This window comes from Sinocyclocheilus grahami, unplaced genomic scaffold, assembly GCF_001515645.1.
Source record: "Sinocyclocheilus grahami isolate Dianchi unplaced genomic scaffold, SAMN03320097.WGS_v1.1 scaffold394.1, whole genome shotgun sequence".
Taxonomy (NCBI): domain Eukaryota; kingdom Metazoa; phylum Chordata; class Actinopteri; order Cypriniformes; family Cyprinidae; genus Sinocyclocheilus; species Sinocyclocheilus grahami.
The window spans coordinates 790,087-804,972 of NW_015505573.1; the positions used below are offsets into that span (position 1 = coordinate 790,087).

The following is a 14,886-nucleotide window of genomic DNA, read 5'->3' on the forward strand; positions in this document are numbered from 1 at the left end:
AAAGCTTTCTATAGATATATTTATCATGTCTGTGAGGCATGTATTCGCTGAGTTTCGGTTCATTTTTGTAAGCGCTTCTGTTCAAGACGAGATGGCAGAAAGCACATCATCTTTGTTTTCTTTATTTTAGAAAAGCACAACATTTTGTTGATATTGTGAGTGCACACAAATAAAAGTAGACCCTTTACAGTTACGAATGATGTATTGCTCTTACCTTTATGAGCAAAAATGATGGCGTATCCACTGAAACAACTGCAAGTGATCGCGCTGGCGCCACCATGTCCTGCAAAGCGCACTTTAGATTCCACTCTCCGCACAAACTATTGGATATAGCGCACATTTATCTAGGTTTAACGTTAAAACATTGTTATATGCTTGAACTGTTTTATATCTATAGATTTTATTTTAGGTAATTCGTGATGATTTGAGAAGGCTAAATTGATCAAACATAGGCTATGATCAGCTCACTGTCTGCCGCTGTCCGCTTGGTCGTTACTTTTAAAAACAAAAACGTATATTTAACGACCAAAAAATGCTCTAAACGTTTTTCTAAATTAACTTAATAAAAAAATGAAACAAAATATAATCACTTTGCCATTACATACAAAAACTACTTTGAACTATTTTAATATAGCTGAAACAGTAGTATAAGCTGTTTTGGGAGAAGGGAGAAAAAAGACGGGCTCGGGATGGGCTCTGGTCGGGCTTGGGCCGGTAATTCTGATAAGTTGTCGGACAAGGGCCGGGCTAGGGCCTGAACGTCATATATCTGAGGCCCGTGCAGGGCTCTAGCCTGAACATCTTCAAGTGAGTGGCGGGGCAAACCAAAAATTAAGCCCAGCACTCTCCTACCTTCACTGCTGCGACTACTCTTGTTTGTATGCATTCCTTCGCTGGCATTTTCCACATTTCGTTTTTCTCCCTTAATAACAAATGTGTCCATTCTGATGCTCAATTTGACCGAACTAATGGCTGCTGATGACTATTTGAATTGAAAATAGTCTGAATAGAATAGAATTCTGCCAAACTGCACGCTTGTAAATGTTCGTTAAATGCGTAATGTTAATTAGGCTTCGTGAGTACAGGTCTGCTCATGTCTGAAAATAATATATGAAAAACAAAATTATTTTACATAACAAAAACATTATAGCGTATATTTGCTTAGTACATTTTTAAATTAATGTAAAAACTAAAATGAATTGTAAAACTGAAAGTTATTTTATTAATTGTGTTCAGCATGGTGGGCCGCATTTGAATTTGTGATGGGCCGCGGGTTGAGAACCACTGCATTAAGTCATATCGCAATTCTTGTCTTTCCCTTCCCAAATTTAAGACCTCCTGAAATCATAATTAAGACTTTCTTGGACCATTTAAGACTTTTTAAGGCCTTAAATATGATACAACTAAATTTAAGACCTCTTAAGACTTTTTAAGGACCCACGGAAACAGAAAATGTGCGCTGCATTAATCGCGTGTTAATAAAATGAGTGCCGTTAAAATGAATTTGCGTTAACGCGTTAATTTTGACAGCCCAAGTTTCCAACTTATGAGAAGTCAGTAGGCTATGTTTCATTTCTACAGTGTTCTTTTTAATAGTATTCACATCATAGTGATTTCAGGTTTTCAACTTCATAGCCCTGTTCAAATTTTGGGGCGAAATTAATCCCTGATTTTCTCCTTTGTTTTTTTCTTAGACGTTTCATACTCCAAGTCTTGGTGACGAGGAGTTTGAAATACCTCCCATCACCCCTCCTCCCGAGACCGAGCCTGGTATGGGCCTCCAGGAGGTGGACTCAGCTTTCCCAGGGCTACCTAACCACCCCAACTCTCAGCGGGGGTTGTTCACCCCTCAGTTCCCACCCCAGAGCCTGGAGCTGCCCTCAATCACCATCTCCAGAAATATGATGGAGCAGGAAGGACAAGTCAACAATAGACATCCGGGGGTAAGTGTCTGGTTATTCTCTGGTTATTTGCTTGAACATTTTAAAGATCTTAATGTTTGTAGATGTTGAAGGCAGAAGTTATGCAAAGCCAAAAATTACACAAATTATATTTCCACAACATCATTCAATGGCATTTACATTTAGCTTTTAGATCCTCCTGGATTTGAGTGTGGATTTAAATCCAGGTAGATTTCCTCCTCTAAATGCAAATAAGGTTGACAAAGATATTATGTGCAAAACAAATCAAGGTGGCTGATGCAACGTGCTGTTGTTATAAAACTGGATTTATATTTGTGGATAAAGCCTTAAAGAGATAGTCCATCTATAAATATAAATTTAACATGCCCTCTAGGTCTCCTTGGTAAGTTTATGAGACGTGTAACAATATTCAATTCTTGATCAAACTGTTATTTTGGGTCGCATCTCTTCATTAATCAGTTTGTCCAGTTCACAGAAATGGGCAATTAAATATCTGACTAATTTGGTCTGTGATCTGGTAGTAATGGTTAACCGCTTACTCGATTAGAAAATGATCATTAATTAACAATTTCAGTTTTGGTTTGTTCATCACACAAACCATTGTGTGGCTTCATAAGACTTGGATTACAGTGCACAAGTCATATGGACCACTTTTATGATATTTGTGTGGTAGTGGTATTTTAATGGTTATTTTCCAACCTTCTTGAAGACTAAAAGCTCTAGTCCTCACTCGTTGTGAATTCATGGAAAGGAGCAACCAGTATATTCTTTAAAGTTTCTATATTGTTTTGCTCCATGGAAGAAATAAAGTGTTTAGAACGACATGAGGATTAGTAAATGACAATAATTTGAAAAGACTACAGATGGACAATGCAAGCAATACAATTGGTCAGCTTAGCTGAATATATTTATTTTTTTAACTTGTGTTGCTGTGATGACTAACACGTATGATAAAATAGGGGTCTAGGCAAGCGCTTGCTTCATAATAATCATGTTTTATGATCAAGCTTTTATGGCTGTTAATTCAGATAGAGAAATGGCTCCTAAATGCCACAGACATAGATTCATCAAAGAGGAAGCATTGAAAATGCCATGGCTAGACTAGATATTTTAAAACTGCTATAATAGAAATGAAATCGCTATCAGTGATGAATACATAAAAGGACACAGAGTGGCATTAGCCAGCAGATGATGCTTTGACACGCTTATGATTAATTCTGAATAGTTCCTCCCTTTCCCTTAACCTACAGTGGAATATGTATACATATGTGGAATAATATATCTTTATTTATATTCCGATATAGATAGGCACCATCAAATTATATTGCTTTTTTCCCTGCCATCCGTGCTGCTGGCGAGTAAAATAATTGCCGCTTTTAAAATATCTGTGCTGCGTAAGTGACTGCCGGAAGGCTTTTTGCCTAAAGAATTTTCATTTCATGGTCAGTTAAGCTCATATGCATCTGGAAGAAAAACGGAACCTTGACACAATTACAACACGGCCTGTTCTCACTGCGCTGTGAAGGGATTAGATTTGATTCTCCAACATTATTCCTCTTTAGCAGCTCTTTCTGTGGACAGTGGTTCTGATTGTGTGGGGACTATATTAGCGGGTTTTGGGGAGAATGAGGGCACTCTGCTCTGTGCCTGGTGGCATTGTGACCGTCCCTCTGATTCTTCGCTATCGCTCATCTCTCATTGTCCTCCTGAAATACTCTCAGTCTCTCTCCTCTTAATGGAATTGATCTCAGTTTGTCCTGCTCCCTGGGACTGGTACAGACAGTGCCGTGACTTTGAGTCAATGCCTCACATTTATAAAGGACTCGCTAAGGGTTAGCGGAAGTTAGCATTGTAACCTCCAATGTTGTCCTTCAGTCAATTTGATGTGTTTTAGAATTACAATTTTACATCTAATGCAGAAAGACAGACCATTAAGTACAATTCGGGATCCAGTTGTTGTAATATTTAAGACAGATGGTCAGCACGAGAATAAAACAAAACTGTATGTCAAGAAAATGTATACAAGGCCTCAAAAAAATCTATTCCAACTCTTAAATGCAATTTAGGGATTAAAACAGAACAGTGTACCTGTGCTAGTTTCATCTGCTCTTTGTGTTTCTGCATTAAAGCCAACTATTCCTCTAATTTCTTCCCTCTAATGCTCCACGTATGTCAGGCGAAATTAGCCGCAGATGCTGCTGGCCAAACCCAACTCGGCAAAATCCTTTTCTCAGCTGTGAAGATGTCTGGCGGGATTCAGAATGTGAAGTCATTATTTATTTAATCTGTTCTCCTAACAAGCTCCTGCATCTCGTTTGAGACTCGCTGGAATCTGGGTTCTGACTGGGTCTCAGAGTAGACGGCAACTGATAAAGATGCAAATTACAGTATGTGATCACCTATTTAGATTAAGTTCAGGAGAGGTGTTCTTTGAGGTTGTGCAGAGCAGGTTTAGCATATATATTTTTCTTGTGTTTCATCTTTTTTGAAACAGTGTGCATGAATTGAAAAGCAATAGCAACGATCTAAAAGCGGTTTATTACTTTTGCTGACATTCTTTTGTTATGTATACATTTGATACACTGCAATGCATTATTTTGTGCTTTTTTTTGTAAAGACTAAAGAAAGGAATGTATGTGTAATATATATATATATATATATATATATATAGTAAAACAATTACTAAATAAAGATCATTATTTTACCTAAATGAAAAATATATTGAACAGGCAGTGTATTTGTGTAGAGCAGGTGTTTGTGGGATTCGAAGTAATCTACAATGGAACAGTTTGTCTTTAAAACATGATCCCTCACAAACTGACGAGGATCTGACTGCTGTGTCTGTGAATAAAATGGAAAATATGACCAGTGTTGCAGAAACTATATTTTTTTTGTCTCCTCCAATACCACACACACACACACACACACACTTTCTCTCACACACTTTCCTCTCTCCCCCACTCTTTCTCCTTACATATTTCTGTTATCTTATCTCCAAACTGAGTAGTTGTGACATCAGTTGTACATCAATCTCTGAAAGTGGATTTTTCCCCCCTCCCCCTTCACCTTAATACTTTTCTTTCTTTCTTTCTTTTTTTTTTTGTCAAACAGCCATTGTGACATATTGGGCCAGTAAGAAATGAAAGATATTCATGCAGGCATGCAATACTTGTAATGAAGTCTCAACCTGACCTTCTGTGTGATTGATTCTGTAATTTAGTTTTCTCAGCCGGTACTTGAAATGAAATGAAATCATGTTGAACAAGTTTTAAATACCCATAGTGCAACGGGAGACGTGGAGGGAGGAGGGAAGGAAAAGAGATGAGAGTGAAGAGAGGTTGCTTGTAGACTATTCTTTTTTTAAGGCATTGGAACAATGTTTTTGGACCATTTTTTCAAAGGGGACAATTCATACAGGGTGCATTGAGCACGAACAGTATATGAGCTGCATGAAACGAGAGAATGTGTGTGCGTTTTATAGATGGAGTGAGAGAGGAGAGTGAGTAGGTGGAGGAGAAATAGGAGTAGAAAACAATTTATCTTCACGCTACCATGGTCTCTGCAAGCATTCAAAATTCCATTTTCTTATTTTTTTTCTTGAGGAGCCAGTTATGCAGGTGCCCATAAATGGTTAAAAAATAAAGCAGCATGTTGGTTAAGGTTCCAGTGCAGCTGTGAATATGTGCAGGGGGCTGATAAACTATTCATAATAGAGCTGACCTTTTCACACTGGCCAAACTTGTAAGATTCATCCTCATAATTACCATATAGATGATTTTACTCCTTTTTCTGTTATGGAACATTTCCAAGAGCTCTGTGGAAAGATTGAATGGAAATATAACTTGTTAACATTATTTTCAGCATGGAACAGCTCATACCAGTCTGCTTTTAATAAACTCTCCAATTCCATTCCCACCCCCCACAGAATCCCGAGGCCGGTATCCTAAAGTGCAGACCCGAGACTCTCAGCCTTTGACACACGGCATCTTCAGATTCGTATCCCGATCATCTGAAAGCAGTATTGGTTGTGTTATGGTTATGAACACATGCTGGAAAAAGAGGTTTGGGGTGTCCCTCCTGTCCCCCCCAGTATATTTTCTTGACTGTTTAGTTGCGGTTCCTGCTTTTGATGAAAGGGGTGAGGATACTATTTGAGGCAGAACCAAACAGTCATCCATCAAACGTCTCAATGTGTTGGACAAGGGGCTCGTTGTGTGTTGTGGCTGTTTGGTCAGCATCTCTTTTTGGCGCCTTTTAATGTCAGAAGCTTTTGTGTCTGTAGTAAAGTATGTTGGGGAATATAGATACGAGGAAAAAAGGGTTATTTTTTGCTGGAATACAGTCAACTGAGATGGGCTGATTGCTGGAATAATAGCAACATTTGCACAAGCACATGCAAACACACAGAGGAGAGGATAGGGCACATCTGGCCTCTTTGCTCTTCAGATAAGAAGTTATTTACAGATTTATGAAGACTATCAAAAGCATCTGTGTAGATGTGAGCTGTGTGTCAGCAGACAATGTTCCAATCAAAATGCAAATGGAGGGTGTGCAGCAGGGACATAAATAAACAGATCGGATACTGACTCAACTCATACTACCAGCTAAACCACTCTGACAGCAGAAATCACATTTCTTTCATTGCCTACAAAGGCTGCTATTAGCAAAAGCTGACTGCTGTTTGTGCGGGTTTAGTTTGAATGCTCCATTCATCATTCTTTCGATTCTACACATAAATATGTATTTTATACAAAATAATATCATGTTTTCTTTTTCTGCTGTATGATCATTTGGAATTTGGAAGATAATGTTGTCAAATCATTAGATGCTTCGAGATAAATCACAGCCTTTTTTTTCATAATCCGCCTTGGGAATTATTTCTACATCTGTTCTGCTTTGTGCGACCAGATCAAAGTGCTCCTGAAACTAAAGACCAGTTCTGACCATTTCTGAGACTTCATTCACCAATGTAGTCAGTGCATAAAAAAAAAAAAATCAAGAGAGTAAGTGCGCATATGGTCGTCTGACAGATGTTGCATGTTCAAATCATTGATCATGTCGAAGTGTTCACATGGGGGAGAGAGCCAAAACACAAAGACCAGCCTGAGACTTTGATGATAAATATGAGTCCTCAAAGGCTGCCTTACATCTTTGTGATTCCCTCCGCTCTTTATATTACTGATGCATAGAGAATGCTGTGGTGATTTCATAGAGATTTGTACGGGGCATTGCTGACTGTTAGTGTGGAAGTGTTAGACACAGATGGTCGTGACTAATGAACACAGTAGACAGGTCTGACACAAAGACTGCTGCTGGCTCTGTCACTGCATTCTAGCGATGAAACTAATGCAAATGTGTTTATTTCTGTGGCAGTGTAATTCTGTCATTAATGTGTTTATTTATTCAGTGATTCTTTTATTTATCCACTTACTTCATTTTTTGTAGTATGCTTCTTTAAAAAGAAAAATTGTGCAAAATTTCTAGTATCACCCTAACAGATGTTGAAAACAGCTATTGTTTTGTAGATTGTGTTTTTTGATAAGGCACAGATTCGATATGAAGCTGCATGTACCCAGGGAATTAGTACAGAGAAAATGTAATCTGTGTGTGAGGGAAGGTGTTAGAATATTGTACTAACGGAGAGGGTTCAGCAGATCTGGCCAATAAGGCCAGGTGCACAGCTTTATGATGTGTTGACACATACAGATATTGAGTTCGAGTCTCTGAATACCAGATGGAGAGAGCGAAAGAGAGAGAGAGAGATGATGTAGAATGAAAAATGAACAAAGGAGATCAAATGAACTCTTGGTTTTCTCTAGCTGTTTGAGTAGATTTTTGCTCTGCAATCTGGTTGCTTTTGGAGACTGTTCAGTCAATGCAAAACACATCAGGTTCCCCACCTCCAAACTCCCCAATACATAAAACATCACACACTTTTATTTTAGTCTTGATTGGGACTTCCCTTTTACTTCTGTTCTTTTTATATTGAGCTAATTCTATTTTCCTTTAACCTAAGGCTGCAAATATATTAAATCTCTGGCTGATACAGATAAGCTTAAATTGTTAATTTTTTTAATATGTGTTGGCCAATAACTGATAAATGGCCAATATTAAGTTCTGTACTATTTTGTCTTTAAAAAAACGAATATTAAAGTCAATATGTTTTCTGAGTCTAGCACTACAATATAGCCTACCGTTTGTGACCCTGGACCACAAAACCAGTCATAAGGGTACATTTTTCGAAATTGAGATTTGTACATCATCTGAAATCTGAAAGCTTTCCATTGATGTATGGCTGTGCAATTGATCGCATGCGATTGTCATGCGCATCTCGTCAGTAAAGCCGGTTCCCGTGATTAGTAATAAATCGCCATTACCTGCTTTCAGATGGAGCAGCATTTACTACACAGACAATCAATGCGCATGACAATCACATGCAATCAATTGCACAGCCCTACATTGATGTATGGTTTGTTAGGATAGGACAATATTTGGCCGAGCTACAGCTATTTGAAAATCTGGAATCTGAGGGTGCAAAAAAATCTAAATATTGAGAAAATCACGTTTAAAGTTAAGTAAACAAATTAAGTCCTTAGCAATGCATATTACTAATCAAAAATTAAGTTTTAACATATTTATGGTAGGCAATTTACAAATGATCTTCATGGAACATGATCTTTATTTGATATCCTAATGATTTTTGGCATAAAAGGAAAATCGATCATTTTGACCCATACAATATATTTTTGGATATTGCTACAAATATACCCCAGTGACTTAAGACTGGTTTTGTGCTCCAGGGTCACATTTGTTTTTTAAAGAAAGCTGCATTAATTTGATTGAATATGCAGAAAATGTAATATTGTGAAATGTAACAATCAATTTAATGCGTCCTTAAAAATTGTACTGACACTAAACATTTGTGAGGTAATGTATAGCTAAAAACGTTTTTGTTGTCTGTTTGCTCTGCAGGCTGTTAGTCAGACCCACCTCCGTCAGTACCCTCCAAACCCCACCATGGTGATGCGTTCCATCATTAGCATGCATAACCCCAATGGCATGATGACACAAAACCAGCTTACCACCATCAACCAGTCCCAGATCAACCCACAGCTGGGGCTGAATATGACCGGCTCAAACTTTGCTCACACGTCCCCATCCCCACCCGCCAGCAAATCAGCCACACCCTCTCCCTCCAGCTCTATTAATGAAGATGATCAAGAGGAAGGCAACAGGGTGAGTGCCATTTAATCCATGCAATGTTTTGAGCAGTGTTTTCATCATAACATTTAATTGAGAATTAAATCAACATCCAATTAGTGAGATCTTATAGCAAGCTGCTCTCTTTCCATCAGGTGATTGGTGAAAAGCGTCCCGCCCCTGATGCAGGTAAGAAGCCGAAGACGCCCAAGAAAAAGAAGAAGAAGGATCCCAATGAGCCTCAGAAGCCAGTGTCTGCATATGCCCTGTTCTTCAGAGACAGCCAGGCGGCCATTAAAGGCCAGAACCCTAACGCCACGTTCGGAGAGGTGTCCAAGATAGTAGCTTCTATGTGGGATGGACTGGGAGAGGAGCAGAAACAGGTATCAAACTGCTATCCTGTGTAATAACAAAATATATTTTTAACCTCACAAAGAACACCATCTGTAACGTTCTGTGAATAGAGCTGTCTGTTGTGGAGTCTTCTCACCTGAGCTAGAATAGCAAATGTTCTTAATTTCTACTCTCATATTTGCACAGAATGATTCTTGTCAGGTATTTTAACAGACTGCTTGATATTTGATAGCGGCTAAGATTAAGCCTGCAGGCTCTCCCTGTTGTGAAGCTCATGCTTGCCAGTCAATGTTCCGCTAATTATCTGTTTATCACACCTCACGTATTCTGTTCTCCACAGGTTTACAAAAGCAAAACAGAAGCAGCAAAGAAGGAGTACCTGAAAGCTCTCGCAGTGTACCGCGCTAGCCTTGTGTCAAAGGTGAAGATGATTTCTGTTAGAACAGCTCCTTTCAGACCACCGCCCACTGTTTTCTTCATTTTTTTTTCACCATGCATCATGTTTTCTATTATATTTCTATTTACCTTTATCCGAATAATAGTTTGGCTCACATTCAGGCTCGATAGCTTTCACCTTGAGTCCTTAACCACTTTTAAAAGAAAAGACCTTCTACAACACAGTCAACTTTTCAGTGAAAACACCAAATATAGAACTGACAGCTGAAAGCCAATTGAAAACAGGAGTTATTCTATAACTACGAGCAGTGTTTATTTCATTGTGCATTAAAAAAACAGCTGGAAAGGATTTTTAAATATTTTTCGTAAACCGAATTCTCTTGTATACTTAAACGTGACTGTGAATGTGGTTGTTCCATCACACTAGAGGTGTAAAAATAAAATAAAATACAGCTAATGAATTAGAATGAGATATTCTTATGATTCATCATGCCTCATTAACTTACTGTATCAGCCAAGCTGTTGGGAACATTTGCATATTTGTTGCTTCTTATAAAAAATAATTTTACAGACAGTTTAGCGGTACTGTGTGTTAAAGTCTAAGCAACTCAAGTACTAGAGATTCATGCTACATTTATGACACCAACATCACATTTCTCTCGATTCAGCGGTTGAGTAGATTTATTAAGCTGTAGTCTGAAGTATAGTAAAGTTTGTTATTTTCAGTGTGCAAGACTTATTTCAGATCTTTTTCTAGGCTACTAAATAATATAAATTCCCCTCTTGGCAAGTTCTTTAGATCACGGAATTGTAAGACAGCAGCAATTTTCTCTGAACAGCTTTTCTGTCGAGTCAGTCACCAGATCAGCACTAATAAAGAAGAGGGCACTACATAAGAAAGAATCTGTTGAGTACTAGAATTCATTTGACCACTCTCTATTTCTGTCTCAGGCTGCCGCAGAGTCAGCGGAGGCCCAGACGATCCGCTCGGTGCAGCAGACTCTTGCCTCTACCAGCCTGTCCCCAGCACTAGTGCTGCCTTCCCCTCTATCCCAGCACCCCTCGATGTCTGCCGCAGCACAGGCGCTCCAGCAGGCCCTGCCTCGAGCCATCGCCCCAAAACCTCTGCAAATGCGTGTCGGCAGCAGCCAGATTGTCTCCTCAGTCACGGTAGCTCATCAGAACCTGACGCCCGGCGGCGTTCAGTCGCAGCTGCTGGGGCAGATGGGAGCGGGTGGTCCGCAGTCGGGCATGTCACCGCAATTGAGTCCGCCGATGCAGCCACAGCACGCTTCCATGCAGCAGCAGATGCAACAGCAGCAGATGCAGCAGCACTTGCAGCACCATCAAATGCAGCAGCAGCAAATGCACCACCAGCAGATTCAGCAGCAAATGCAGCAGCAGCATTTCCAGCATCACCTGCAGCAGCAGCTTCAGCAGCACCACATGCAGCAGCAGCACCACCAACAGATGCAGCAGCAAATGCAAATGCAGCACATGCAGCAGATGCAGCAGCATCTCCCGCAGTCGCAGTGTTCGCCTGTGCAGCACTCGCCCGGCACGCCACACTCGGCCTCTCTCGGCAGCCCGCCGCCCCCTCCTGCATCCCAGCCTCACCCCTCGCAGGTACAGGCTCACGCGCAGGTCCTGTCGCAAGTGAGCATCTACTGAACCAAAAGACCTCGGACCCGCAGTCGCAACTCCACGAGAAAGCCAGAAGGAAGTTGTTATTGAAAAGCATCATTACAAGGTTGCTTTTTTTAAGTTGCACTTAAGAAGTGTGTAAGAAATATGAATGTTTTACAAAGAACTGTCCTTTGTTCTAGATGGATACAAAATATGTGTTAAAAGGACAAAGCGTCTTAGCTGGATTTTTTTGTCTATAAGATAGGCTGAGCTACCGGGAGGTCTGTTGATAGACTTGTGTGCCCGGTAGTCATTTGTATGTATATTTAGTTCATTTGGTTTTTCTCTCTCTTTCTCTCTGTTGTGGAGTTTAAACTCTGTCAGAGCATGATGGCGTGGGAAGAACATTCAGAGATGATCACAGAAACACCTGACAGTTTTATTTAACAGCTTTATTTATGAGGTTGGATTCGCTTTCACCACCAGACAAAATAGAAGACCGGATTTCTGTGGATGGGGAATTTATAAAGAAGGCACTGTTTCGCAAAAGAAATGAACTGAACTGCTACTAAACTGGTCATCAGAGACATGCTGAATGGCTCTTGCACTGTCTGGCCAGTGTATCGTCAAGTCTACCCTCTCTTCTTCCCTTTTCCATCATCCTTCTTGGCATTCCCATGGATGAAACTGTTTAACAGTCACTGTTGGGATGCTCTCAATCAAATCATCCTGCTTTTAGAAACAAGTGATGTTTGACACATCTTGTGCCGTGTTATCAAACAGGCAGTCTCCAGTGAATTTTCAAAAGATGTAAAACCCTTGGCGTTTTGCTGGAGTATTTGACACGCTTCCATAGATCATTTCAGTCCTCATGTCTCCAAACACATGTAACCTGCTGTATGTGTTCTTAGGAAAGAAGAGAACGTTTTTGGAGTTCTTCCTCTGGCCAAAACCCTCAAAAGTGCATTCACTCCAACATGTGTAGTAACAGCACTCCAAAAAAACCTTCTTCTCTGTAATTATCTTTACCTCAGAAGTTTTATTGAATAAGTTATGTTTAGTTTTTTTTTTCTTCTTTTGTGTAATGAAAACTTATTTTATGGGGGCAAAAAAGCTAAATTACTGAATTTAGGCTGTTGGTTTACTGATTGGGGTATTTTTATTTCATAATACCCCACATTTCTCAACAAGGGCCATTAAATGTCTTATCCGATGTTTTTTTTTTTTTATCACAGAAAGGACATGGAAGTATGTTGTGCCAGCTGTAAAAGAATCAGTGGTAAGATAAAAGATAATGAAGTTGTACATTTTTCATACCTCTTGTTGTAAAGTTTTAATGTGCGGCTTTAAATGCAGACGTTGGCAAGCTGAACTGTCACCTGCTTTATCTCATAGTGCTCTTTTCTACTTTTTTATGAGTTACAGTAGCAGCAAATCATTTGTTTGTATTTTTGCTTACATTTAAAAATGATTTGCTTTTAAAAACCTGACAGTAAAATAAATACAGTTCATGTCAGTTGGAAACTCCACCCGTTTTTTAAACGTCGTAAATGCCATCGAGTTTTATTTTTGCCATCCAAAAAACGCATTAAAAAGAAGCATTTCATCATCATCAACATGATACTAGCCATGCTTTTGTATTATATTTCTCTGTGTCTCTCTGTTTGCAATTAAAATAATCAAAAATATTTATTTCAAGGAACTGATTCATTTCAAAGATGATATTAGCCATACTTTTGTATAAAGTATTTCCTCAATGTGTCCTTGTTAGTTATGAAAGATTTAAAATAAAGACATCAGTACTTAAAATATTCGGTTTATTTTGGATACAGTTGTATTTGTTTTTTCAACTCAAACAGATATTTGGTTATATTTATTTCTGCAAATATGTTGTGTATTTTCTATTTATGTTTTCCTGTATGTCTGTTCACACCGATCTCCTTTTCCATGGTGTTTCACATTTTAAAAATGACCCCTGAGCCCCCAGACACAAATATTTGTGGGGGAAGGTAGGATTTGCAGAAGGCTAATTATCATAAATGCACAATAAGCATGTGAGGACAGTGGAACGCCTTTATCTGCTGGTATCTTACATGCTACACCAGACAGAGACACCCGAACGCAACAGAAGGGAAGGAATCTGTGCCTGCGCATATCTTGTTCCACATTAATAGAATTCTCAATCTGTATTTTGTACCCAATTAGTTAATTTTGAGAATGCTTGTGCAGTTTGCATGAAAGAGGCTGCAGTGATTGGCTCTCGAGTCGGGTTTTGTGTCTCAGAGAAGCCCACACTCTCACTCTTTGATTAATTGCAGCATCTGTTCTGTCAGAGGGTGTAGTGGAGAGGTCTGCAGGAAAACTGCAAATAAGTGCTGGCAACAGTCTTAAAGCGCCTATGATGAAATGAAAATTAAAAACAGCGAGTACCCCGCATGCCCTGAATTTCAATGGCAAGAAGTGGGGAGAGAGAAGGAGGGAGAGAGCGAAGATTGCTAAGCATAGAATGTAAGAGTGGTGTCCATGGCGACCAAACACATCCTTTAAAAACAGCCGGTAATGAGGGGCCGGGAAATAGCTCTTATTATTCCAAACAGTCTCATGGAGGGCAGCATCAATAATGCATGCAGTACCTTGTTATTTGGTAAATCTTGTTATCCGCATGGTCTCAGTGAGGATAAATATCTCACAACAAGGGTTGGAACTCTGACACACCCCAGTGATGAATAAATAAATAAATAAAGGTTTGCAGATATTTTCAAAACTGATTATACGTCCTAAAAACAGCCAATGATGTCGGCACACGAGCGATTGTGAATTAAATCATGTGCCGTTTCAGGGACATAATAAAACCTCATTTAAACATATATATATATATATATATATAAATCCTTCCAAACAATGCTATTTAAATGCTTGAAAAGAATCGGTTACCTAAAAAATTTAAATTCTGTCATCATTTACACACACTTATGTCGTTCCAAACCGGAATGACTTGCTTTTTATATATATATATATATATATATAAGAAAGAAAGCTATACAGGTTTGGAATTACATGACGGTGAGTAATTAATCACATAATTTATATATAAATATATATCTTAAAGTAATATGTTCCCATAAATTCTTCAAAGCAAACATAAATTCTGCCTCGACTAGAATTACCTTCCAGTATTCATATGATGTCTATCTATAGAATCTAGTTCAAACCACAGTCACATGATCGGACAGTTTTATTGCATATAACCTAATATACCACTGCTATTCATCACTCTTAGTGTGTGTGTGTGTGTGTGCACACACCACATGCATTTTAATTTAGTCTGTGTTAAAGACACAGAGGAAAAGGTCATATGCATTGTGAATGTCCCATTTTTGTAATATCA

At 38.9% G+C, this 14,886-nt stretch overlaps 1 protein-coding gene across 1 annotated transcript in view; it reads left to right on the forward strand.

The window, feature by feature from the left end:
- The window catches only part of tox3 (TOX high mobility group box family member 3), a 28,882-nt gene extending 15,761 nt beyond the window's left edge, over positions 1 to 13,121 (forward strand). Inside the window, exons 2-6 of the mRNA XM_016231546.1 lie at positions 1,695 to 1,943; positions 8,895 to 9,158; positions 9,278 to 9,505; positions 9,817 to 9,897; positions 10,824 to 13,121. Coding sequence (XP_016087032.1) covers positions 1,695 to 1,943; positions 8,895 to 9,158; positions 9,278 to 9,505; positions 9,817 to 9,897; positions 10,824 to 11,543 — 1,542 coding nt within the window. The 3' untranslated portion in view covers positions 11,544 to 13,121. The remainder of the gene's footprint in view (positions 1 to 1,694; positions 1,944 to 8,894; positions 9,159 to 9,277; positions 9,506 to 9,816; positions 9,898 to 10,823) is intronic.
- The last annotated feature ends 1,765 nt before the right edge of the window (positions 13,122 to 14,886 follow it).